We start from the raw sequence: 26,447 nt of genomic DNA on the forward strand, positions 1-26,447 counted from the left end.
GTCCTGCACTGGCCCCTAATGTCCACAGCTGTTCTACCTGAAATAGGTCTGGCTTCCTATTTCCAGCTTGGGTTACAGATCACCACCAACAACCCTGGAACTTCAGGTTAGAACTCGACTTTTCACTTGTTTGTTTGGAACACCAGAATATAAAAATGATGCTTTGTAAAAAGAAACAGGAAGAGACAGACTCTTCTTGCTATGAATCTTCCAGAGTTTTCAAGTTTCTCTGTTTCACTTATCTAAACTCAGTTGACTAGGAATCTTTGTTCATCACGCTCAGAGAGCACAGTTCGTTGAGAAAATCTTACCTACTATAGATTTTTATCTACATGGTCAACCATAAAGTAGAGAAAGCCGATTAGGAAGAAGGTGAGTTATTAGAAGGTTTTCCGGAACTCATGTGCTTTTTTCTACAACAACTATTTTATATGGGCAGTTAGGCAACCAAAGTAAGCCCACAAAGATGGCTTGTAAGTCACAGAATATCTGACATTGAGGCTGAACTGTGCTATAGACATAGCCTACATGTATAGTAACATTTGTATGTAGAAAAGGCTTACAAATGTTTCTCATTGGGGTTTTGGAGACAGTTGCTTCTTTAGTGTCTAAGCCCTTGGGGACATTATTTAGTCTTGTTTGGTCTAAAAGGCAGAAGCTGGAGGATTCTCGAGGAGACGGAGGAGGACGGCGATGGGCAGGAAGGAGGCGGAGGTGTGGCCTGAGGAGATGACCAGGCAGGGAGCGGGGGCGGGGCGCGGCGGCGGTGGGTGGGAGGGGTTGGGGGGGTCGGGAGGGAAGCTGCCACTGGAGCCAATGTTAAGGAAAGAAAAGCATCGCCAGAGAGCAGAAAGCGCTTCTGCCTCCAGGTCCTTCCTAGGAAAGGGGTCCTAAGGATGGTGGTGACCCCGGTTTGTGCTTGCGCTTTAACGCCAGTATCTTCTGAGATCCGAGGAGGCCCTTTCTGCTGGAGTATCTGCTTTCAAACCACAGGCGAGCTCTCCTTAACTACTCTGTGGTCTCCCCAAGCTCCTCTTCCCATGTAAGGAGTTCTTTCTTAGATAAAAAGTCAACATAAATCAAAATGATCCTCAGGTTTTCCACAGACACAATGGGAGGATCAAGGAGCCCTGACGGGGAAATTCATCCCTGGGGACTCGGTGATACTTTTATTCTCCACTGCTGTCCATCCCACTATGGCAAATTAGCTTCCCTTCTTGGCAGCCAAAGATGGAGAAGCTCTATACAGTCAACAAAAACAAGACCAGGAGCTGACTGTGGCTCAGATCATGAAATCCTTATTGCCAAATTCAGACTCAAATTGAAGGAAGTAGGGAAAACCGCTAGACCATTCAGATATGACCTAAATCAAATCCCTTATGATTATACAGTGGAAGTGAGTAATAGAGTTAAGGGCCTAGATCTGATAGATAGAGTGCCTGATGAACTATGGAATGAGGTTCGTGACACTGTACAGGAGACAGGGATCAAGACCATCCCCATGGAGAAGAAATGCAAAAAAGCAAAATGGCTGTCTGGGGAGGCCTTACAAATAGCTGTGAAAAGAAGAGAGGCGAAAAGCAAAGGAGGAAAGGAAAGATATAAGCGTCTGAATGCAGAGTTCCAGAGTTCCAGCAAGAAGAGATAAGAAAGCCTTCTTCAGCGATCAATGCAAAGAAATAGAGGAAAAGAACAGAATGGGAAAGACTAGAGATCTCGTTAAGAAAATCAGAGATACCAAGGGAACATTTCATGCAAAGATGGGCTCGATAAAGGACAGAAATGGTCTGGACCTAACAGAAGCAGAAGATATTAAGAAGACGTGGCAAGAATACAGAGAAGAACTGTACAAAAAAGATCTTCACGACCAAGATAATCATGATGGTGTGATCACTCATCTAGAGCCAGACATCCTGGAATGTGAAGTCAAGTGGGCCTTGGAAAGCATCACTACGAACAAAGCTAGTGGAGGTGATGGAATTCCAGTTGAGCTGTTTCAAATCCTGAAAGATGATGCTGTGAAAGTGCTGCACTCAATATGCCAGCAAATTTGGAAAACTCAGCAGTGGCCACAGGACTGGAAAAGGTCAGTTTTCATTCCAATCCCAAAGAAAGGCAATGCCAAAGAATGCTCAAACTACTGCACAATTGCACTCATCTCACATGCTAGTAAAGTAATGCTCAAAATTCTCCAAGCCAGGCTTCAGCAATACGTGAACCGTGAACTTCCTGATGTTCAAGCTGCTTTTAGAAAAGGCAGAGGAACCAGAGATCAAATTGCCAACATCCGCTGGATCCTGGAAAAAGCAAGAGAGTTCCAGAAAAACATCTATTTCTGCTTTATTGACTATGCCAAAGCCTTCGACTCTGTGGATCACAATAAACTGTGGAAAATTCTGAAAGAGATGGGAATACCAGACCACCTGACCTGCCTCTTGAGAAATCTGTATGCAGGTCAGGAAGCAGCAGTTAGAACTGGACATGGAACAACAGACTGGTTCCAAATAGGAAAAGGAGTACGTCAAGGCTGTATATTGTCACCCTGCTGATTTAACTTCTATGCAGAGTACATCATGAGAAACGCTGGACTGGAAGAAACACAAGCTGGAATCAAGATTGCTGGGAGAAATATCAATAACCTCAGATATGCAGATGACACCATCATTATGGCAGAAAGTGAAGAGGAACTAAGAAGCCTCTTGATGAAAGTGAAAGTGGAGAGTGAAAAAGTTGGCCTAAAGCTCAACATTCAGAAAACGAAGATCATGGCATCCGGTCCCATCACTTCATGGGAAATAAATAGATGGGGAAACAGGAAACAGTGTCAGACTTTATTTTTTTGGCTCCAAAATCACTGCAAACGGTGATTGCAGCCATGAAATTAAAAGACGCTTACTCCTTGGAAGAAAAGTTATGACCAACCTAGATAGGATATTCAAAAGCAGAGACATCACTTTGCCAACTAAGGTCCGCCTAGTCAAGGCTATGGTTTTTCCTGTGGTCATGTATGGATGTGAGAGTTGGACGGTGAAGAAGGCTGAGTGCCGAAGAATTGATCCTTTTGAACTGTGATCTTGGAGAAGACTCTTGAGAGTCCCTTGGACTGCAAGGAGATCCAACCAGTCCATTCTGAAGGAGATCAGCCCTGGGATATCTTTGGAAGGAATGATGTTAAAGCTGAAACTCCAGAATTTTGGCCACCTCATGCGAAGAGTTGACTCATTGGAAAAGACTCTGATGCTGGGAGGGATTGGGGGCAGGAGGAGAAGGGGACGACCGAGGATGAGATGGCTGGATGGCATCACGGACTCGATGGATGTGAATCTGAGTGAACTCCGGGAGTTGGTGATGAACAGGGAGGCCTGGCGTGCTGCGATTCATGGGGTCGCAAAGAGTCAGACGTGACTGAGCGACTGAACTGAACTGAACAGGCCAATAGGAAACAACCTCCAGATTCACTCAGGAAGATGACAGAGGTCAGCATCCTTAATCTTTTTAAGGCTCTGGGAGGACAGAGAGATGTAGGGTAATGGGGCAGGGGCAGGGGTGTGGGGAGGCTCTCCTTCCTTTCCAGCCACATAAAAACCAAGTCTGCACTGGTAAGATTCGGCTTAAGCCATGGACACAAATTTCTCCATCACTGAACCTATATATCTTCCTTTTATAGAACTCTCCTATAGAGCAGTCACAGTCAGGACTGATTTTGAGATCACTGGCAATTAAACTAGGCTAAAAACCATCTCCTAAAGAGACATGGTGACTAAATGTAATATATGATCCTGGTTGGATCTTTGATGGGATGGAGTGGTGGCTAAAACGGATATTATTGGGGGGAAATGAACACAGTTGGGATATAGTCTACGGATTAGATAAACAATGTGTCAATATAAAAATCTCCTCCTGTTGAGACTATGGGAGTGTGCTACAGTCTAAGGCTCTGTGTCCCCCTGCTCCCCACCAGTTCACATAGTGAATCCTACTCCCTAATGTGATACTTTAGGAGGTGGGGTTTGGAAGGTGATTAGGTCACAAGGCTAGAGCCCTCAAGAATGCCATTCGTGCCCTGATAAGAGGCCCCAGAGAGCTCCCTCCCTCCTTCAGCTGCATGAGGGCACAGTGAGCAGACAGGGGTCTAAGAACCGGGAGGTGGACCCTCACCAGACACTGACTCTGCCAGCACGCTGACCTTGGACTTCTTACCCTCTGGAACTGAGAGAAATAAACTTCTCTTGTTTATAAGTTACCCAGTTTATGGTATTCTTTTACAACAGCCCAACCAATCAATCCATCATTCAATCCAGGAGAAAAGGGTGAAGGAGGATGTTGGCAGCGGGGATGGGGAATGAGAGGGGGTGGGGAGGGGACAAATGCCAACAACTGGCGGGTCTGTTCAAGGATATATTAGAGTATCTGGCTATTATGACAACATTTCTATAAGTTTTAAATTTTATCAAAATAAAAAATTATCAAACAAAATCCCTTTCCCTTAACTTTCCTACTCATGATTGGTAAGATGACCCTGGTTCCAAGTAACTCTCTGAATCACATGCCCTGATAAACTGAGATGGACTTCCTAGGAAAACCTCATCAAAGTTTGAAAAAGAGGATAAGTTTTCTTAAAAGGTGAAGTTTCAGGAGTGAATTTTAATCAAATCAATATGACACTTGCCTTAAAATATTTTTAAAAATATATAAAATGCCAAGAAAGTTTTCTTTTCCAAACACCCAGACTTTACGATTTATATGGTGAACTGAGCAGAATCTCCCGAGCCCTGGGTGTGGTGGGAGGGGTGCTTAATGACTCAGAAAAACAGTGTCCCCAAATCAGCAATTCCATTTCAGATTCTCCTGCAGCTCCTGGGAGAAGGTGATGGACGTGGGCCCTGGGATACACAGATATTCCAGGATTTAAAGTGTCCAGAAGTTTGCCAAATCTATGTTAGGGAGCACGCTTTTCATGTGCCTCTAGATGATATTACTAAACATAAAAGTTTTTGCCTTAACTTTGCCACTTAGTTGGGTTGCTCAAAATCCTCCTAATTCCCCTTCAGTTCAGTTATGACCAACCTAGATAGCATATTCAAAAGCAGAGACATTACTTTGCCGACTAAGGTCCGCCTAGTCAAGGCTATGGTTTTTCCTGTGGTCATGTATGGATGTGAGAGTTGGACTGTGAAGAAGGCTGAGCGCCAAAGAATTGATGCTTTTGAACTGTGGTGTTGGAGAAGACTCTTGAGAGTCCCTTGGACTACAAGGAGATCCAACCAGTCCATTCTAAAGGAGATCAGTCCTGGGTGTTCATTGGAAGGAATGATGCTAAAGCTGAAACTCCAATACTTTGGCCACTTCATGTGAAGAGTTGACTCATTGGAAAAAACTCTGATGCTGGGAGAGATTGGGGGCAGGAGGAGAAGGGGACGACCCAGGATGAGATGGCTGGATGGCATCACTGATTCAATGGACACGAGTCTGAGTGAACTCCGGGAGATGGTGATGGACAGGGAGGCCTGGCATGCTGCAATTCATGGGGTCGCCTTATCTGACCTTAAATGGCTCTATAATGTAACAACAAGTATATACACACACACACATATATGTATGTATATATGACATATACACCTTATATATCATACATATATATACCTTATATATATCATATATGTGTGAATATATATCATATATATAATGGGGTATATGCATATAGTTTATTTATTCACTGTAGAAATGAATTAAAATGTATCACAAGTTGCTATTAAATTTTAGAACTCAAAATATGTAAACAGGTAACATGGACCTCTTTGTCCATGTACTTTTTGTTTTTTTCAGCTTAAGGCATCATGATTCTCTTATCTTGCTTTTCCCTTCAAAGTTTTCTCTTCCTTCATTTAGAGAAGGGCATAATTCATAGTAGAGTAAGCACTGTGTCATTTTTCAGGTTTTTCTAGGTCTAACTGATGAGATTTAGGATTTGCTGGAAGAGGGAGGGAGTTGGGGCAGAACAGGAATAGAAGCCCTACCCCTTCTAGCCTTTACTCTTTCAAACACAGATCTCATGAACATGGTACAGAAAGAAGAGGGGTAGGGGAAGAGAGAGAGAGGGAGGGAATGCAGCGAAACAGCTGGGAAGAAAGTTGGGTCCTAGGGATGAATAGAGACTTTAGGAAACTGTGCAAAGGGTTAATAGAGAAGAACGCTTTCAGGTTACCATGTTGTTACTTACGGGTTTGTCTCCATACACCTCAGAAACCACATTTCATTAAGTGTTTCTGACAAAGGAGGTGATACACAAGAGAGAGAACCAATGTGTGACTAGGATTAGCGTAGCTCTAAGGCTAAGGTCCGTCTAGTCAAGGCTATGGTTTTTCCAGTAGTCATGTATGGATGCGAGAGTTGGACTGTGAAGAAGGCTGAGCACCGAAGAATTGATGCGTTTGAACTGTGGTGTTGGAGAAGACTCCTTGGACTGCAAGGAGATCAAACCAGTCTATTCTGAAGGAGATCAGCCCTGGGATTTCCTTGGAAGGAAGGATGCTAAAGCTGAAGCTCCAGTACTTTGGCCACCTCATGCAAAGAGTTGACTCATTGGAAAAGACTCTGATGCTGGGAGGGATTGGGGGCAGGAGGAAAAGGGGATTACAGAGGATGAGATGGCTGGATGGCATCACTGACTCGATGGACGTGAGTCTGAGCGAACTCCGGGAGTTGGTGATGGACAGGGAGGCCTGGCATGCTGCGATTCATGGGGTCACAAAAAGTCGGACACAACTGAACTGAAGGGTAAGATTCTTCTACAAGCGGAGAGCTTTGTAGATAGAAAATATTGTGATCTGGCTTTAAAATTTTTATCTTACTCACTTTGAGTGAAACTACATCACAGGAAGAGACCGTAAAAGCATGTGTTAAGTGAAAGAAATAAAGTACGGCAACAAATCAGCATTCTCAGTTTTCAAAAATGCTGTTACCTTTCAAACCCTGTGCACTGTTAAGGAAATTTAGCTTTGCCACCTCCTTAAGTGATTTCTATCTATCACCAGGGCCCAGAGCCTCAAGTGGCCTGGACAAAACATGGAGAAAGATTTCAACTAGGTTTGGATTTCAAAGTGACCATAATTTGGTCTTGTCATCATTTACCAGCAACTAAGATGAAAGGAGGGCTTCCCAGGGGGGTCCATGGTAAAGAATCTGCCTGCCAAGCAGGAGACACAGGTTTGATCCCTGGGTTGGGAAGATCCCCTAGAGAAGGAAATGGCAACCCATTACAGTATTCTTTCTGGGAGAATCCCATGGACAGAAGAGCCTGGCAGATTATAGTCCATGCAGTTGCAAAGAATTGGACATGACTTAGCAACTAGGGAACAAAAACAAGATGAGAGGAAGGGAACAAAGGGAAATATATTTTGCTATAGCCCTGAGGCAAGCGGAGGAAGAAAATATATCAAGACACTTCTACACAACTATCAGAATGGACAAAATTCAAACAACTGACGCCACCAAATGCTAGTGAGGATATGGGGCAACAGGAACACTTATTCGTTGCTGGTAGGAATGCAAAATGGTCCAGCCACTTTCAAAGGTAGTTTGGTAGTTCCTTATAAAACCAAGCTTACTCCTACCATATAATTCAGCAATCATGCTCTCTGATATCCAAACAAGTTTGAAAATTATGTCCACCCAAAAACCTCCAAAGGATGTTTATAACAGCTTTACTCATAACTGCCAAAAGCTTGGAAGCAACCAAGACGACTTTCAGTAAGCAAATGGATAAATAAACTGGTCCAGCCAGACAAGGACTATTATTCAGTGGTAAAAAGAAATGCGCCATCAAGGCATGAAAATACATAGGGGAACCTTAAATGCATATTAGTGAATGCAAGAGGAGAGTGAAAAAGTTGGCTTAAAGCTCAACATTCAGAAAACTAAGATCATGGCATCTGGTCCCATCACTTCATGGGAAATAGATGGGGAAACAGTGGAAACAGTGTCAGACTTTATTTTTGGGGGGCTCCAAAATCACTGCAGATGGTGACTGCAGCCATGAAATTTAAAGACACTTACTCCTTGGAAGAAAAGTTATGACCAACCTAGACAGCATATTCAAAAGCAGAGACATTACTTTGCTAACAAAGGTCCGTCTAGTCAAGGCTAAGGTTTTTCCAGTAGTCATGTATGGATGTGAAAGTTGGACTGTGAAGAAAGCTGAGTGCCAAAGAATTGATGCTTTTGAACTGTGGTGTTGGAGAAGACTCTTGAGGGTCCCTTGGACTGCAAGGAGATCAGTCCCGGGTGTTCTTTGGAAGGAATGATGCTAAAGCTGAAACTCCAGTACTTTGCCACCTCATGTGAAGAGTTGACTCATTAGAAAAGACTCTGATGCTGGGAGGGATTGGGGGCAGGAGGAGAAGGGGACGACAGAGGATGAGATGACTGGATGGCATTACCAACTCAATGGACGTGATTGTGGGTGAACTCTGGGAGTTGGTGATGGACAGGGAGGCCTGGCGGGCTGCAATTCATGGGGTCCCAAAGAGTCAGACACGACTGAGCGACTGAACTGAACTGAATTGAATGCAAGAAGTCAATCTGAAAAGGCTACACCTTGTATGATTCCATCTATCTGACATTCTGGAAAAGACAAAAACTAGAAAAGAGATAAGTTTCCTGGGAGGGAAGGAGAAGAAGAGGGAGGGATGAGCAGGCAGTGCACAGAGGGGTTTTAGGGCAGTGGAAGGACTCTGTACAATACCATAATGATGGATACGTGTCATTACACACTTGTCAAATTCTTAGCATGTACTGTACCAAGAGTGAACCCAACTATAAACTATGGACACTGAGGGATAACAGCTTGTCAACTGAAACAAATATGCCATCTAGTGGGGGACGTTGATAGTGGGGGAGGCTGTGGGCGGGGTAGGGGGAAGAAGGAGGTATGAGGGAAATCTCTATACTTTCTTCATAATTTTGCTGTGAACCTCAAACTACTCTAGAAAAATAAAGTCTATAAAAAGTATACTACATCTACATATAACATGTGTATTATATAAGTATGTGTGAGTGTGCGTTCCAAGTCACTTCAGTCGTGTCCAACTCTTTGTGACTCTATGGACTGTAGGTTGCCAGGCTCTTCTGTCAAGGGGATTCTCTAGATAAGAATGAAAGTGAAAGTCGCTCAGTCGTGTCCGACTCTTTGCAAACCCAGGCAAGAATACTGGAGTGGGTTGCCATGCCCTCCTCCAGGGGATCTTCCCCACCCAGGGATCAAACCCGAGGCTCCGGCACTGCAGGCAGATTCCTTTATGCTGAGCCACCACCAAGCCCATGATATAAGTGTACGTAGTTTATATTTAAAGACTTCAATAGGGTGGTGGAGGGAAGGACTGGGAGTGTGGGATTAGCAGATATAAAGTAGTATATATAGGACAGATAAACAACATGGATCTACTGTCTAGCACAGTGAACTATATTCAATGCCTTGTGATGAACCATCATGGGAAGGAATGTTAAAAAAGAATGTAAAAAGGAAAGACTTTAATAATATATCTTTTCTTTTAAAGTTTCACATTGACACTTCCCTGGTGGTCTAGTGGTCTAGTGGTTAAGAACTTGCCTTGCAATGCAGGGATGTGGGTTTGATCTCTAGTTGGGGAACTAAGATCCCACAAGCCAGGGAGTAACTAAGTCCGCAAGTCACAAGGGACTCTGTGGGCAGAGCAATGAAGTCCGTGTGCCACAGTGAGAGTCCATGGACCTCAATGAAAGATCCTGTATGACGCAACTAAGACCTGAGACAGCCAAATAAACAAATAAATATGAAAAAAAAATAAAGTTTAACATCGACTTATTTCCCCCCTTAGTGACGGAACAGCAGGTTTGCTCCAGAGTTTATCCTCGTTTTTGAAGTGGACACTGGCTGGTTATGCAGGGCTAGGCTGCTATAGACCTTTACTCCTAACTTCAGAGGAAAGGAGTTAAGGCAAGAGCAAGAAAGGCCTCTTTCGGGAGAAGAAATGGGGCATTTCCATTTATGAAAATGCCAAATGAAGCAGGAGGACCCTCCAGACCCTCCCTCTGGCTGAAACCCTGTGCCTCTCCCTCAAAGACCAGTTTGTCACCACTAGTCCTAAAGGGACAGGACAGTCACAACCTGAGAGGCCATCTGACTGGGCGTGGTCCCTGAGCTGATGAGACAGAGGCCCTAAGACGGGCGTGACCGGCCAGGTCCCACAGACGAAGGCTGACTAGCACCTGGGGCTCGTCGTGGCAAAGGGGATGCCACCACTTTTTCTAACAATTTTGACCCCAGGGACATTCCAAGGGGAATAAAAACCAATTGTCAGTATTTCTAGCTTTAAACATCATTGCATATTAGGCACTAACAGAATTCCTCAGCCCAGGCTAGGACTCCCTTCTGGTCGAGCTCAGACAGGGTTGCAGCAAGGTGGAAGGTGGGGAAGCAGGACTGTGGTTTCCATGACAACAGCGCCATAGCAGCCAGCTTGCATCAGGACCACGGCTTCCACCTTGTCTCTTCCACGCCCCCGAGTGCTTCCACCACCTCCTCCTACTTGATCAAGGTAAGCAAGATAATCTGTTTCCTGAACTGGAGCCAGGAACACCCTGGGCTCCTGACTCAATTTAGAATATTAACTTACGGGATTATGTGGTAGTTTGAATGGGAGAGGAGTTTGGGGGAAAATGGATACATATATATGTATGGGCGAGTCACTCTGTTATGCACCTGAAACAATCACAACATTGTTAATCAGCTATAAAATACAAAATGAAAAGTCAAAAAGAAAAAAAAAAAACCCACAACATAGATTAAAGGGGAAACTTTCCTCTTCAACCAGTTTCATGACTACGAGATGGATTAATACCATAAGTCTCCCTAGAGGTCTGAGCCGAGGTTGAGACGCGTGCGTGCTCAGTCGCGTGTGACTCTTTGCGACCCGAGGACTGTAGCCCGCCAGGCTCCTCTGTCCATGGGATTCTCCAGGCGAGACTGGAGTGGGCTGCTATGCCCTCCGGGTGACTGACCCGAAATACATGAAGTAATTACATTTATACACACACACACACATACACAGAAATGCAGCAAACGAGTTACTTTCCCAAATGAAATAAGTTTCTCCCTGCCACTCAGAAATTGCAATGAGGCATAATACATTTAGGCTTTTCCTCACCTGATTAATAGATACAAAAGACAGGTATTTATGGGCAGCAGGTAGAGCAGGAGAATAAGTAGAAGCGTATACAGGTTCCTATAGAGCAAAGCAAGAGGATTAGAGATGAGAAAAGAGGATTCATCAGAGCGGGGTGGAGGAGGGGAAGGACAAAAACAAGGCTTTTTCTCACAGAAAGTTAATTTACTCATTGCAATTTCAATTCTCTTTCCAAGACAGTCCTTCCTACCTGTTTTATTTTGGGATGCTAACAGAAATTCCCACACAAGCACAGTAAATATAACCAAATCAATTCTGTGCAGTACCTGAGTTATGGGCAAGATGACTGCAATTTACACAAGATATTCAGACAGGGGATCCCTGACTCTCATGGACCGTTTTAACACTGAATATAAACTATCTTCTTTAAGCCTTTCATGTCTTCTCCATGATTGAAACAAAGTTTCAGGATGTTTTGATGGGGGCCATTCTGACCAGCTAAAGGGAAGCTGCTGTATAACACAGGGGGCTGAACTCAGTGCTCTGTGATGACCTAGAGGGGCGGGAGGGGGAGGTGGGGTGGGAGGGAGGCTCAAGAGGGAGGGCACATATGTATACTTAGGGCTGATTCCTGTCGTTGTATGGCAGAAACCAACCCAATACTGTAAAGCAATTATCTTCCAATTAAAAATAAAATGTAGAAAAAGGGCAGGAAACAGGATAGCTTTCCATGCTGGATTGAGGTGACATCTCCTCTCGGGCTAAGAAAACCAAGCAGAGAGGGGTACCCAGGGGAACCATCTAGGATGAGAGCTACACGTGGTGAGAAGACCTGTGTTAGAGTCAGGCTTACCCAAAGCAGATTAGAAATGTCATTATCATCTGTAAATCCTCCTTCTTCCTACAGGTTAAAACAAACAGGAGATGTTGCAGAGTGTCGGAAGAGTAGGGTCAGGTTATGGTGTCACAAGCATTTCCCAGAACTCTGTGCTGGGTTCCAGGAGGAGCGTGCACATGCCCACACAGTCAGGTGGCACAAACAAGTGAGCTCATCCCCCATCCGAGGTGATTATCTGTGACCTGGGGGCCAGACCAACCGCCCTCCGCACCCTCCTACTCTTGGTCCTTCAATTGACTGCATGCTCTTGAATCGTAATTTGGAATTTCAACGGCACAGGCAATTAGAACACAAATGTGGCAGACTGACCACCTGCCTAGAATTTTCAGGGACTTGTTCTGAGGACAGCACAGAGCTTAGCTTGATTCACTGACTTGACACTTTGATGGAAGCACAGCCAGGTATCAAATCCTAACCTGTGGCTCAGACACAGATAGGGGGTTGAAACCACAAACTCTATAAAAGGTTCTGACTTCCTGGAAAACGCCTACAACTTTGGATGGTTATCTCGACCAAAGGGCCTGGGAGTCACTGTCTCTGCCTAAATATTAAAGTCAGGCCAAAATGGGGTTGGAATTTTAAACAATGATTTGGGGAAAATACATAACTGCAATTTAGGTGAAACAAAGAGACTTCTGCCAAATCCCTTTTCTTTCAAACTTTGCTTTGTTTCATTTCTCTCCCTCTTGGGATGGGATGAGTGGCTCTGAAAGGATCATGTTCCTGGTGCCGTGAGCCCAGCCAAACCTACAAACTATGGTCTTTACCATCTTTAGAACTAATTCTATATGCTACAAAAGCAAAGATGTATAAGTCAGGTTAGCATTGTCCTAGACTAAACCAAGCGCAAGAGGAAGGAAAAAGGGACAGCAAGAGAAAGAACCCAAGCTATTTGCTGTAGGAAATGACAGGGGCAGCAAGGTAAATAGTACTCTTAAGTTACAAACCATCCATCCTAATTTTAGGGGGATAAGTTTGGAAAGTAAGGAAGTGATGTTAAGTTACATCGTCTCTTGAGACACGATTGATCTTTTTGTAGGGAAAGGAAAACACTAGCTTATTCCCCAAATTGATTTATGGACCAAAAGAATACATTTTTTTTAACCTTATAGGACCCCAAATGAGATGCCAGTTAGAGCACCAAAATTTTGTTTTGTTTTGGGACAAACCATTCAACAGAAAGAAAAACAATTTAAGATTTTTAAGGCATCCCTCACATCTTTTTTAATGTGGTTACACAACAATCTCTAATTACTCATGGGTTCACATTATATTTTTATTGGATGGAGCAGATTTTCACAGGGGAAGTGATTTATATAAAGGCCCATCTCCGTTTCCTGCCTCCTTTGCTTTTCACAGGCTGTAACCCGTGGGACCCTGCTTAGCATACAAAATACAAGCTTGAGGAGGCCAAACTGTAAAATGTTTGGTAACCACGAATATGTGCCTTCAGTGAATTCAGAAACTGCAGGAAGTGATGACCTGACAGTAAATCCAGTCCCTTTTCCCTTGGAGGAAAAGATGGAAGGTTCCAGAGCTTGTGCCCCTAGCAAGTTTGGCTCCAACCCAGGCAGCAAGATCCTAACCGCATGGAGCACGTCTTGTGAATGTCCTTCCTTCTTCAGAGAAGCATTCAGATACCCAGCAAACCTTGGCCATGTCTCAAATTCCCTGCCTGCCTTCCAGCTGCCCCCGGGACTGTCTGAAGGCAGATCAGGTTCAAGGCAGCTCTTCTACCACATCTGAGCATGGCTAAGGTGTGGCTGAAACACACAGCCCACCCTTGGGAAGACATGAAACCGAGGGCACTTCAGAGGCCATGGGAAAACCACATGACCTCAAGAGAACCCACGATTTCCCAATGCCTGCTACAGAAGCCCAAAATAGATGGGCTTATTTTAACTTCAACGAGCTTATTGTCTTGGGCCAAAGTGAACTAGGTTAGGAGTAGGAGAGCGATGATGAGTTCACTGCTGGTGCAGAACCCCTGAGCCCAGGACAGTACTTCCCACTCAAGCCACGGCTGCTGTGGGCAGGGTTTACTACCCCAGGGGCAACTGCAGTCACCTTCTCCCATCTCTTGCCTCCTGAGAATCTCAGTCTAATGTTAAGGCTGTTCTGATTACATCTACTATTCTGAGCCCTCTGGTCTACCCAGCTTCTGCTGATCCCTATCCCCTAAGTGGGGCAAAGTGTTGAAAATGATTCTGCTATTTGTAAGAAATCTACCTGGCTTTTTACTTTGTGGCCATCCTTTTTACCATGCCATGGGGGACCTGCTTGGGGAAATTTCTTTGCATCTTTCAACATGACCAAGAGTTAAGAACTAAAGTTACCTTGGAACCAATACTTTCAAATCAAACTTTTACATAAAGTTTGTGGGCAATGGCAGTCAATCATTGGAGGGACCTAGTTTTCCTACACTTCTGGATCTCATTCTGGAAATACAGATTTCCTATGTAGGCTCTTTAATATCCAGTCATATTTAAGAGATTCGCAAATGGCTGAGCGTTAACTGTCTTTAGTGATTATCTTTGAAGTCATGTCTGACTCAAAAGAGAGAATTCAAATTGCTGTTCCAATTTAACCTAGGAAAACACAGAAGAGCCATAGGAAATAGTGTCAGAACTCTGTCTTCCTGGCCCCACGGACACACCTCCTTCTTATGTACATTTCTGAGTGCATCAAGGTCATGTTCATCACTTCTCTCTTCCACGGAGGCTTATTACATTGTTTTAGAGCTGGAGGGAGTCTAGGTGATCACCTGGTTGGAACCATTTTTCCTTTTTGTTTGAAGGCCTGTGACCCTAGCAGTTGGCCAGTGGTGTCACACAGCGCCCACACTGCCCCCAGCCAGCAGGTGCATTCGCCATCACAGGGCCAGGCAGCAGGAAATCACTGTTCACTTTGAAAGTGTGCACTGACTGGTCAAAAGCTGGTCATTATGACTAGTCATTTAACAACTCATTGGTACATTTGCATAAGAAATGCTTGCCCAGATCGACAGCAGTGTGTTACTGAATTTTCTTGAAACTTGTAATATAACATACTTTGCTATACTTTCTCAATAAAAGGCTTACCTGATCATCATGGACATGACTTCTGTGACATGTCCTCACTGACCACAGCTGTGTCCTCTTGTATATGCATGTTTTAAATCTAGGCCTAGGACATTCAAACCCATATTCTATATGCAACTAATAAACAGTTAGCAGTCAATGAAGTTTTCATTCTAAAGGCTTTAATACGGTGACTTCCTGGCAGTCCAGTGTTAAGTGTTCCATGCTTCCACTGCAGGGGACACAATCAATCCCTGGTTGTCAGAGACTTAATTTCCTACATACTATGTAGTGTGATCAAAATATATATACACACACATCTATATCTATAGCTACATATATAGATATCAGTTTGGTTCAGTTCAGTTGCTCAGTTGTGTCGGACTCTGAAAGCCCATGGACTGCAGTACGCCTCTACAGATATAGGTATATAGATATAAAAGGGTTTAATAACACTGTAAAATCAGACTTCATTTTAGATTTGAAACAGATAAAAGTGCACACTTCCAAATATAGGAACCTGCCTGCTGATGCATTAGGTATGTGGCACTGTTCCCAATTCTAGGGCATCTCAAGACTTCAGCTGGTGATTAATTCAAGCTGCTGTGGGCAGACTTTAGGTGTGGACCCTAGTGGCAAGAGAGAGCTGATGCGTCCCAGGGTAGTAACTAGTTAAGCTGTGCATGCTTGCCTGGTGGGTGCACATCCAAGCGTGACGTTAGTTAGAATGCCTTTTCTGAGCACAGACAAGGTTACCTTCTTCTTGAGTGACTGCTCCGTTTCTTGGATGTGCAGGCTGCTGGTGATGGAGGCTTTGCCGTATTCCTGCTTTCTGTTGAGTCTGTTTCTCCAGTCTTCCTCACCGCTCTTCTTCAACAGTGCTAATCTAAGAAGAAGACATGCCAACCAACAAGTTCAGCACCAATCCTTCCTTGGAAAAGAACCACAATTTAAGGAAGTTAGCCATAAGTAAGAAATGACCATAGCTGCCTAATTTAAATCTTTCTGAACGGCATTTATTTGGAAGAAAGTATGTTTGGAAAACTAATATAATTATACTATGTAGAGTATTATATTTTCTAAGATGGTCCCAAAGGTTTGAAAGTTTGATGGAAAAGCAAATCTGAAGCCTGACTTCCCAGATAAAAGATGGAACATCATTTTACCAAAGGAATATCTCTGTTTTTGCCCTGCCTTTGGGCTGAGGGCACAAAAGAAAATAAAAATAAATGTCCCCAGAGAAAAATGTCTTCTGGTGACCCCTTCTGGTCACATGAGGAATTAATAGGTAATGCCAAAGGTGGATGGTACTTATTTGCAGAAAATATAGCAGAAATGAGTTTAAGAATTTAAAGCAACAGAATATAGACAATCTCTGGGTATCATACGTTTATAATTACAGGTAAAAGCTGATGTTTAAGAATGTTTCTGTTCTTGAATTCTAAGTCATGCTATTTTCTTCCAAATGAACTTGGTCTTTCCAATCTGCCTTCTTAATACAGAAACTTCTCTAGAAACCCATTTTTAAAATGATCACTCCAACTTTCCTCAGGAGATAGGTATATACAAAAAAAGAATCTAATTAACTCAGGTCTTTATCTAACCTACTTTAGGTCAACTATGGTGTCACTTGATAAAAAGCTGCTTGGATGTGAAAATTTGTGAAAGGTTATTCTCATGAACATAAGGCTATTTCAGTCTTGGACATTTAAGTTGGACAAACACAGGAAAGATAAAAGGCACAGAAGTGGGGATCATTAGGCTCATTTGAGCCCGTGCTCAGTTTAAAGATTGGGGGAAAAAGTGACTGGACCCTTTCCCTTGCAGCTGGGTCTGCTGGGCTGGGTCTTTTAAACATTTCATTAATACATGTCCATGAAGAGTGTATTTTTGAGCAACATATAAGCCCTATTTTGGCTGTTAAGGCCTATCAAGTCCCTTCCTTACTGGTCACAATGGAGCCTGAACTAGATGGTCTCTAAGGGCCCTTCGACCAAGCACCCCGACTCCATTAAATAACGGACTTGGAGATGGGATGAAGCATATCCGAGTCCTCGTGGAGATAACCTAAATGCCCGTCAACAGAGGAATGGGTAAAGAAGATGTGGTACACATACGCAGTGGAATATTACCCAGCCGTTAGAAGGGATGGAGGAGTCTGTCACACAGTGAAGTAAATTAGAATGAGAAAAATAAATACCGCATATTAACATATGCATGTGGAACCTGAAAGAACTGGCATAGACGATCTTACTTACCGAGCAGAAATAGAGGCAGATGTAGAGAACCAGTGTATGGATACCAAGGGGGAACAGGGGTGTGGGGTGAACTGGGAGACTGGGATTGACATGTATGTACTATTGATTTTATATATGAAATAGATAACTAATGAGAACCAACTGTAGAGCACAAGGAGCTCTCCTAAGTGCTCTGTGGTGACCTAAATGGGAAGGAAATCCGATAAAGAGGGGATATGGGTATATGTATAGCTGATTCACTTTGTTGTGTAGCAGAAAGTAACACAACATCATAAAGCAACTGTGTTGTTTTAGGCTAAGTCATGTCTGACTCTCTGTGACCCCATGGGCTGCAGCACACCAGGCTTCCCTGTCCTTCATTATCTCCCAGAGTTTGCTTAAGTTCATGTCCATTGAGTGAGTGATGTCATCCAACCATCTGTTGCCCCCATCTCCTCCTGCCCTCAATCTTTCCCGGCATAAGGGTCTTTTCCAATGCAACTATACTCCAATAAATTTTTTTTTAATTGAAGGAGAGGTATGTCACACTATACAATAAAAGTTCAGTTAAGCAAATAAGAAAACAAGTTTTACAGTAAATATGAACCCATGTACATCTACAAATTCATGTATAATCATATTGTATACTTGTCTATTTGTTCAGTCAAATAAGGAAGGTAAGCCAGGAAGACTTTCCAAAGGGTGCAAGAGCTTCACACTCTGGACCTTTCCCCTCATCCAGCCTCTTCCTCTTCTTCCTTCCCTTCCTTTCTCTCTATGTGACTGCAGATAAGACCCAAATGTCTACTCTATGAAATTATCACTTATCTGTGATATTGTGATTTATAATATACACTTGGTTATTGTCCTCTTTGCAGGTACAGAGCTCCCACAACTTGGCATTTCCTAAATGATGAGAGTGATAAACGTGTCAACTTATGTGAATGAGATGACCTTTAGAAGCATGTATATGGGGATGTGTTGCTGAGAGAACCAAACATGTGATTAGATGGTTAGAACCTTTAGTCCCACCCCCTCACTTCCAGGAAGGAGAAAAGGGCTGGAGAGTAATGAAGTCACTGGCCAATGGTGACTCAACTCAATCATGTCTATGTGATAAAGCCTCCACAAAAAAGGCCAAAAGGACAAGGTTCCAAGAGTTCTTGGTTTGGTGGACACGTGGAGGTTTGGGGAGGGTAGCACACCCAGGAAGAGCATGAAACTCCACACCCTTTCCTCACACCCTGCACAGTCCGTCTCTTCTAGCTGGCTGTTCCTCAGACTGTTTTTTAAAAAGTTACTTATTTTTGGCTGCGCTGGGTCTCTGCTGCTGCTTGGGGGCTTTCTCCGGGTGCAGTGAGCGGGGTCTACTCTCTACTTGCAGTGCATGGGCTTCTCACTGCAGTGGTTTCTGCTGCTGCAGAGCACAGCCTCCAGGCACGCGGGCTCTAACAGCTGCAGCACATGGGCTCAGGAGTGGCGGCTCTTGGCTCTAGAGCTCAGGCTCAGTCATCGTGGCGCACGGGCTTAGTTGCTTCATAGCACGTGGGATCTTCCTGGATCAGGGATCATGTCCCCTGCATTGGCAGGCAGGTTCTTATCCATGGTACAACCAGGGAAGTCCTACATTCTACGATAAAAACTTGAGGTCTAGTAAATTAGAATATTTCTCTGAGTTCTGTGAGCCCCTCTAGCAAATGATTGAATCCAAGGAGAATGATGCTGGACCCTCTAGTCTATATCTGGGTAATGGGCTAGGAGCATAGATAAGGGCCTGGACTTACAACAGGTGTCTGAAGAAGGGGGGAGGGACTGTCTTGCAGGACCCAAGCCCTTACCCTCTGGTTTGATCCTATCTCTGTGTAGACAGCGTCAGAATTGGGTGGAATTGCAGGACACCCAGCTGGTATCAGACAACTACTCAGTGGTGGTGGGGGGAGGGGGAACCCCCAGAAATCAGAGTCAGAATCTTGTAACCAAGTCAGGCCCCGTGCTGTGCTGAGTCCCTCAGTCGTGTCCGACTCTTTGCACCCTACGTGCTCTCATTCAGCCCCAGATTCTATCATTTGTAGCGCTTGGCAGTGCTCTGCCCTCTACAAGGGCCAGTTCACGTACTTGAAAAGAGATTCTAAATCCCCTTAAGGGTTTCCATCTGAAGGTCAGACTATATATGGACTAAGATTGATCTTTCCTCCAATTATTCTGAAATGAGTCCGTTTTCTTATAATAGGAAAAATAATGGAGTAAAATCAAATCATGAAACAATATCGAGAGCATTAGCATGCTGCAGTAGAGCCTTCAAAGTGTCTATAAAGAAGACTTTAAGCATGCCAGCACTTTCACATCCACACAAAGATGTGTTTCTAATTCATCATCTTGTGAACACAGACATGTGCTTCATTGATATTCTCCTTACAGCTCAGAACCAGCTTTCTTACTTCACCCTTGACCCACCAGTAGTTATTCATCTTGGCTACCTTACCTTTCAAATCAGATTAGAGTCCAAGTGATTTCAGAGAAATTAAAAAAATAAAAGTGCAGCCTCAGAAGTTGGGTTTATGATCTACTCTGGGTCTTTAAAGACATTCTCAAAAATAAGATCCCAAATATCTGAAGCAATGGCAACATCATCTAAAGAATCATACGCTTTCCTCACACCTCGCACTGTGCATCTCTTCTAGCTGGCTCTTCCTTGGTCACAGTCTTTTATTTTTTAACGAATTAATTTATTTTCGGCTGTGCGGGGTCTTTGTTGCAGTGTGAGGGCTCTCTCTGGTTGTGGTGAGTGGGGGCTGCGCTCTAGCTGTAGTGCATGGCCTTCTCATTGTAGTGGTCCCTCTTGCTGGTTACCTTAGTGGCTGCTTTGGGAATGGAGAACTGACTTAGAAAAAGGCAAAGCGTGGATCTTTCATCACTCTACGGTCCACCATGTATTCCGCTAATGTGCCCCACAACCTCTAAGAGCCCAGATATCGTTATCCTGAATGAGGCGAGGGTGCACACACAGGCCAAGGATGTCACTCACTCAGGTCACCCTGCATGTCACGGGGGCAGGGAGCTATGGTTCCATCCCAGGCATATCCTGCCTCCCATCCTAGCGTGTGGCTTGTTTCACTACTTGTGTGTGAGCTCACCAGGCATGTTTTCACTCTCATGTGTTAGAAACTGCATTGTGTATACATATACACACTATATATATATATATAGTGTATTGTGTGTGTGTGTGTGTGTGTGTATATATATTTTTTTCTTTCCCCCCTGCTGGGATGGCCTTCAAAGAATTCGTCCCTTCCAAGAACCTGAAATCTTGCTTCTGGATATGCTGGCAGGGTCATTCTCAGGATGACCTTTGGAAGTCTCACTTCCAAAGACTACAGAGTAACCAAAATAATATGTAAGAAACTGAGCTTCACTTGAGCCCACATGGTACTGAATCCAGCCCAAGCCTGCAGAGTGCAGGTAATAGAAAACTTGAAATGAACACACACTGAAACACACATGTATTATTCCCGTCCCTCTTGATTTCCTACTTGGTGTTGAACAAGCTCAGGAAGGTGGGGGACCTTTCCAAACGCCTTCTCTCCTGCAGTCTCACAACCCTCCTGACTCCCTGCAGACCCACTCTGCACCGCAGAGGGCTGGGGAGCTGAGTGTCTGGTCCTACATGGGTGCATGCTGTCACTTCAGTTGTGTCCGACTCTTTGCAACACCATGGACTGTACCTGCCAGGCTCCTCTGTCCATGGGATTTTCCAGACAAGAATACTGGAGTGGGTTGCATTGCCCTTCTCCAAGGGATCTTCCCAAACCAGGGATCGAGCCTGCGTCTCTTGGGTCTCCTGCATTGGCTGGGGAGTTCTTTACCACTAGCGCCACCTGGGAAGCCCACATGCCATTAATTACTGCCTATCTATGCAATTCAAACAACTGTGAGTGCTTTCAGCATCCGCCAAGTCCAAGTGCTATTTGCAGGGCTGGGATGTTGAGAACTGGGCACCTGCTTAGTTCACTACTACCAATGAGTAGTCCCCAGTTATTTACCCCAAGACCGGGCCCAGGGCCACCACGTGGGTATCTGCCAGGCCACTGGGGAAGTGGCTCTCCCTCTGGCCATAGCCCATGTGTTCTCAGCAGGCAATACTGGCCCAAGGCAGGACATTTCAGCAGCACTGGTCTGAGGGCCTGACTTGATTGGAACAGGTTCTGCAGGTTCACGGCAGTCAGCATCGAGTCAAGTGTGGGCCGGGCAGATCGGGTGCCTCTAAGCTGCTGTACAGTTTTTTCTTCCTCCTTTAAAAATGTCCCCTCATTTCAGAGAATCACAGGTACCACACAGACGTGGCCGAAAAGAGCATGGACTAGTCCTTAGACCACATCTTGGGTCGTGGCTGATTTATAGGCTGGAGGAGTGAACTAATAGGTCTTTTAAACGAAGGTAAATCAAAGATCAGAAAAGGAGGCAGGAACGGAAAAAAGGCATGCCTGCCCCAAGCTCTTACATGAACCTGGGGCCCTCTAGTGGCTGAACTCTTGAGGCTGCAAAGTAAGAACCTCCAGTCTGGCTGGGTGGATGGTGAGACTCACAGGGAACACAGGGGACCCCCGCCAGGGCCTTAGAAGGCAGGAGTCGCAGGCTCACCAGAGGCACGGGTGGCCTCTTCAACATTCCTGGGAGTTCAATACATCCTTAAGCTCCATCGACATCCCAATGGAAAGTTGGATCTTTTGCCTTTTTTAGTCATCTTCTCTGCCCCAAAGTGAAAGCACAGATGCAGCTGTTTCATAACTGTGGAAATAAGATTTCTAAAAGCCTAATCTACTTTTAAAGAGGTATCAAAGATTTTATCCTTAAGCAACACAAAATGTATCTGACTTACTATGGTTTTCAAAGAAGTCCCCCATTAGGGACAACTTAAACCCAATACTTTGGCCACCTAATGTGAAGAGCTGACTCATTAGAAAAGACCCTGATGCTGGGAAAGGTTGAGGGCAGGAGGAGAAGGGGACGATAGAGGATGAGATGGTTGGATGGCATCACCAACTCAATGGACATGGGTTTGGGTGGACTCTGGCAGTTGGTGATGGACAGGGAGGCCTGGTGTGCTGCGGTTCATGGGGTCGCAAAGAGTCGGACACGACTGAGTGACTGAACTGAACTGAAACCCAAACCATGTAGGCTGTCATGAAACAGTGATGCTATCAATTCGATGGGGAAAGCAAAATATATCCTCAACTTTAGGCTAGTTATGATCCAAATTTGATATTCTACATGTCAGAAAGATGAAGAAAGATAAAGAACTTACAGGTATGTTTTCTTGAGCAACACATATATGGTAAAAAAGAGGAAGGTATGGAAGAGTTCCTCTAATTTCTCAGCTGCTACGCTTTTCTAAGTCTCAGTTTATGTCTATGAAACAGGGATATATTGGCTCCTTCGAAGGGCCACCTTTAGCACTCTGTGATGTCACATGAGAGAAACACAAGAGGTACCTCTGTGGGCCTCGGGAGAGAGGACTTAAGATGCTCAAGTCCTGGGTTTCCCTGGTGGCTCTGTGGTAAAGAATCTGCCTGCCAATGCAGGAGACATGGGTTTGACCCCTGATCCAGAAAGATCCCCCATGCCACAGAGCAACTAAGCCTGTGCGCCACAACTACCGAGCCTGTGCTCTAGAGCCCAGGAACTGCAACTACTGAGCCCATGAGCCTCAACTACTGAAGCCCGCGCGCCCTAAAGCCCGTACTTTGCAACAAGAGAAGCTGTCGCAATGAGAAGTCTGTGCACCCCAACTAGAGAGCAGTCCCTGCTTACTGCAACTAGATAAAAGCCCATGCTGCAAAGAAGACTCAGCATAGTGAAAACTAAATAAATAAAATTATTAAGAGAAAAAATAAAAAGTTAATTCCAAGAAAATCTCTGAGTCCAGAGAATTTGCCAGTCCATACCGCCAGCTTTAAAGAAATGAAAACAAACGATGCTCAAGTCCTGAGCAGGAAAGAAACAGACCCACAAGATCAAGGAAGACCAAACTACATCCTCAGGCTGTAGCTGTTTTGAAGAAATGATGAAGGAAACTGGCAATGGCCAGAGTCTGGTCTCCAAGAGTCTGAACCGCAAAAGCAAAATTCAAAACAAGTGATGCCAGGAACACACGAACTGAGAAAATTAGTACAGGAAGAGGATGGATTCTTCCTAGCACTGTTGTCTAGTTAGAATTTCTGTCCTCCAGGGAGAACATGTTTGCTGCTAAAACATTCATCTGAACACACAGCAGCCTTGCCTCATGTACAGAGAGAGAGAGACTAAGACCAGCCCCTATTAGGGTTGGCCCTATTCACCATGTGGCCCCAGGGCCCCAGGAATTCAACCTCTCCTATGGTGAAGCAGGTGATCAGAGGAATTAGAATAAGGTTTAAAAGGTCTACTTTATATGTCACCTCAAAGAAAGCAAAGCCCAGATAAATATTATATGAGGGGCTTTCTTATTTTAAATGGTCAAGCTTCATAGTTATTTAACAGGAGGAAGGACTAATGTCCCTCCACTTCTTGGGGAAAAGCTATTGTGTGGATTGTAAAGAAGTATGTAGCTCTTCTATTTCACCGAAGTGCAAAATAAAAGTACCATTGAGGTAAGGGGCAGAGATCTCTGGCCATACATATATTTTGTCTTGGCAGAGTCTATTACCAACGTAGATGCTAAATAAAGTGTCCCTCTTTTCTTTTCAAATGTGCAGTTTGTCAAATAAACTGAATAGCTGAATATTTAAGAAGCATTCTTACGATCATGGTTCTGGACAGACTGTGGCCGGGAGCCCCTTGGGTCTGCGGGAAGGACTGTCTCTCGCCGGCAAGAACGTCCATGTGTACACAGTTGGTTGGTTTTTATCCTCTTTCCGGGCAGCTAATAGCAACCTTACAGCCACCCTCCAACTCCTCAGACATCCACAAGCCTGGGTTAGGAAGCTGCACCTTTATAGCATCTCACATTTTTTTTTATTCAGAATTTTACAGTAGAATTAAGACTGCTTTCAGAAAAAAAAGAAACTAAGATTTGCTAAACACAGGCAAGTGAGCCAAGAATGACTGCATAGCAGTTGGACACAAAACTTCATTAGACATCCTAACAGACAGAATATACCCCAAGATGGGAAATCTCTTTCCAAAGCCTTTGAGAGAAGGGAGTATATTAGTATTTTCTACTGGAATTTTACCCCAAGAATGTTTTCTGGTGTGTAAAAGATCAGAACTTGTGTATAAGTGATATTTATCATTAATTTCCTTATATGATACTTCGTCCTTTTACCTAATCAGTTTTCAATAGTTGGGTCTTTGGACGGTGCAAAGAAAAGGGTACCCTCCTACAGTGTTGATGGGAATGTAAATTTGTGCAGCCACTATGGAGAACAGTATGGAGGTTCCTCAAAAACCTGATCCAGCAGTCCCACTCCTGGGAATATAACTGGAGAAAACACTAAGCCTACAAAAGCCACGCCCCCCAGTGTTCATAGCAGCACTATTCACAGTAGCCAAGACATGGAAACAACGTGAAAGTCCATCAGTAGAGGAACGGGCAAGGAAGATGTGGTGCATATACAACAGAATACTACTCAGCCGTAAAACGGAGTGAAATATTGGCATTTGCAGCAACACGGATGGACCCAGAGATGATCACACTAAGCGAAGAACGTCAGACAGAAAAAGACAAATACTATATGATATCGCTTACATGTAGAGGCTAAAAAATAATACAAATGAACTTATTTATGAAACAGAAACATACTCATAGAAATAAAAAACAAACTTATGGTTACCAGATGGAAAAGCAGGGAGATGGATAAATTAGGAGTATGAGATTAACATATATACACTACCATGTATAAAATATCAACAGATAAACAAGGACCTACTGTATATAGCACAGGGGACTATATTCAACATCCCATAATAACCTAAAATGGAAAAGAACCAAACCACTCTGCGGTATACCTATAACTCACAACAATATTGTAAATCAACTATACTTCAATAAAGAAATAGTAAGGACTCTGGATCAAGCCCCCTATGAGCTGGGTTTCCGTGGAGGAGGACTTCATGCCAGAATAGGCCAAACACCTTCTAGTCAGCTCACCCCAACATCCAAGCCCCCTCAGTTTTCTAGGCATTCTGTACTGTGAATTTTAAATAAGCAAAGGTGGAAGAAAATAAGCTTTAGCACTCTCATTAATTTGTTGGTTAAAAAAGTCTCCATCTATCTAACATTTTGTGAATATTATTCCAAGGTTTGACTTGGAAAAAATGAATGAAGAGTTTTCACTGTGGTTTATTATGTTGTCTTAAGTAGTTGGAAATGTGCTTAGAGAAATCAGTCTTGCCAGTGCAGTTCAGAGGAAGAAAACTTCTGAAAGGCGGGGGTGCTAAGGGAGCCGGGGGGGTGAGGACCCAAGTGGGTGGAGCCATACTTCTGCCAATCAAACTAGGAAATTGAGGAGAAGCTTACCCAGTCCTCAGGTCAATTACATCTTTTGCTAGAGGCTAACAAGGAAAACACAACCCCAAATATTTAACTCTGATTCTTTGTACCTGCCCCCTTTATCTCCTCTCAACCCTCCATCACTGTTTTGAATGAAATGAGGTTTTGGTGTTATTTAATCCTCAGATGCAGTCTTCACAGCTATTACCTGATATGAAATGTCTAAATGCATTGCAGAAGTCATCCATTTTACTTTCTGTAACATAAACAAAACTTTAATTCAAATCCCAAGGATTTGTGTCCTAAATATGAATTTATCTCCAATCCCTCCACACATATTTTCCATTGAAAGATAGTCACAAGCAGTTGTGCATTCAATTTCAAGCCACGCAAACCTAAAAGGAAAAGAGCCACAATCTCTGCTTCCATCCCTGGCTGGTCAAGGAATTTAGTATTAAAAAAAAAAAAAGAAAAGAAAACAGAAGCAGCAACCAAAGAAGCAGGCGAAAGTCTCTGTTTGTTTCCTCACAGAGTTTTGAATCAGCACCGCCCAACTTTATCAGTCCAGACACCAGGATGAACGTGGTTAGCTTTCAAACTTCCCGGAAGAACAGCATATTCCCT

At 43.9% G+C, this 26,447-nt stretch overlaps 1 protein-coding gene across 5 annotated transcripts in view; it reads right to left on the reverse strand.

Moving 5' to 3' along the window:
- SVIL (supervillin) overlaps positions 1-26,447 on the reverse strand; it is a 259,517-nt gene that overhangs the window by 39,959 nt on the left and 193,111 nt on the right. For 3 of the 5 annotated variants that reach the window (XM_018057199.1, XM_018057197.1, XM_018057198.1), the window contains one exon: positions 15,876-16,005. In XM_018057199.1, the coding sequence (XP_017912688.1) occupies positions 15,876-16,005 (130 nt within the window). Of the gene's footprint in view, positions 1-11,183; positions 11,262-12,015; positions 12,064-15,875; positions 16,006-26,447 lie in introns of all 5 variants that reach the window. The other 2 variants (XM_018057196.1, XM_018057195.1) reach the window with 2 other exon arrangements.

The sequence above is a fragment of the Capra hircus genome, chromosome 13 (genome assembly GCF_001704415.2).
Source record: "Capra hircus breed San Clemente chromosome 13, ASM170441v1, whole genome shotgun sequence".
NCBI classification, from domain to species: Eukaryota; Metazoa; Chordata; class Mammalia; order Artiodactyla; family Bovidae; genus Capra; species Capra hircus.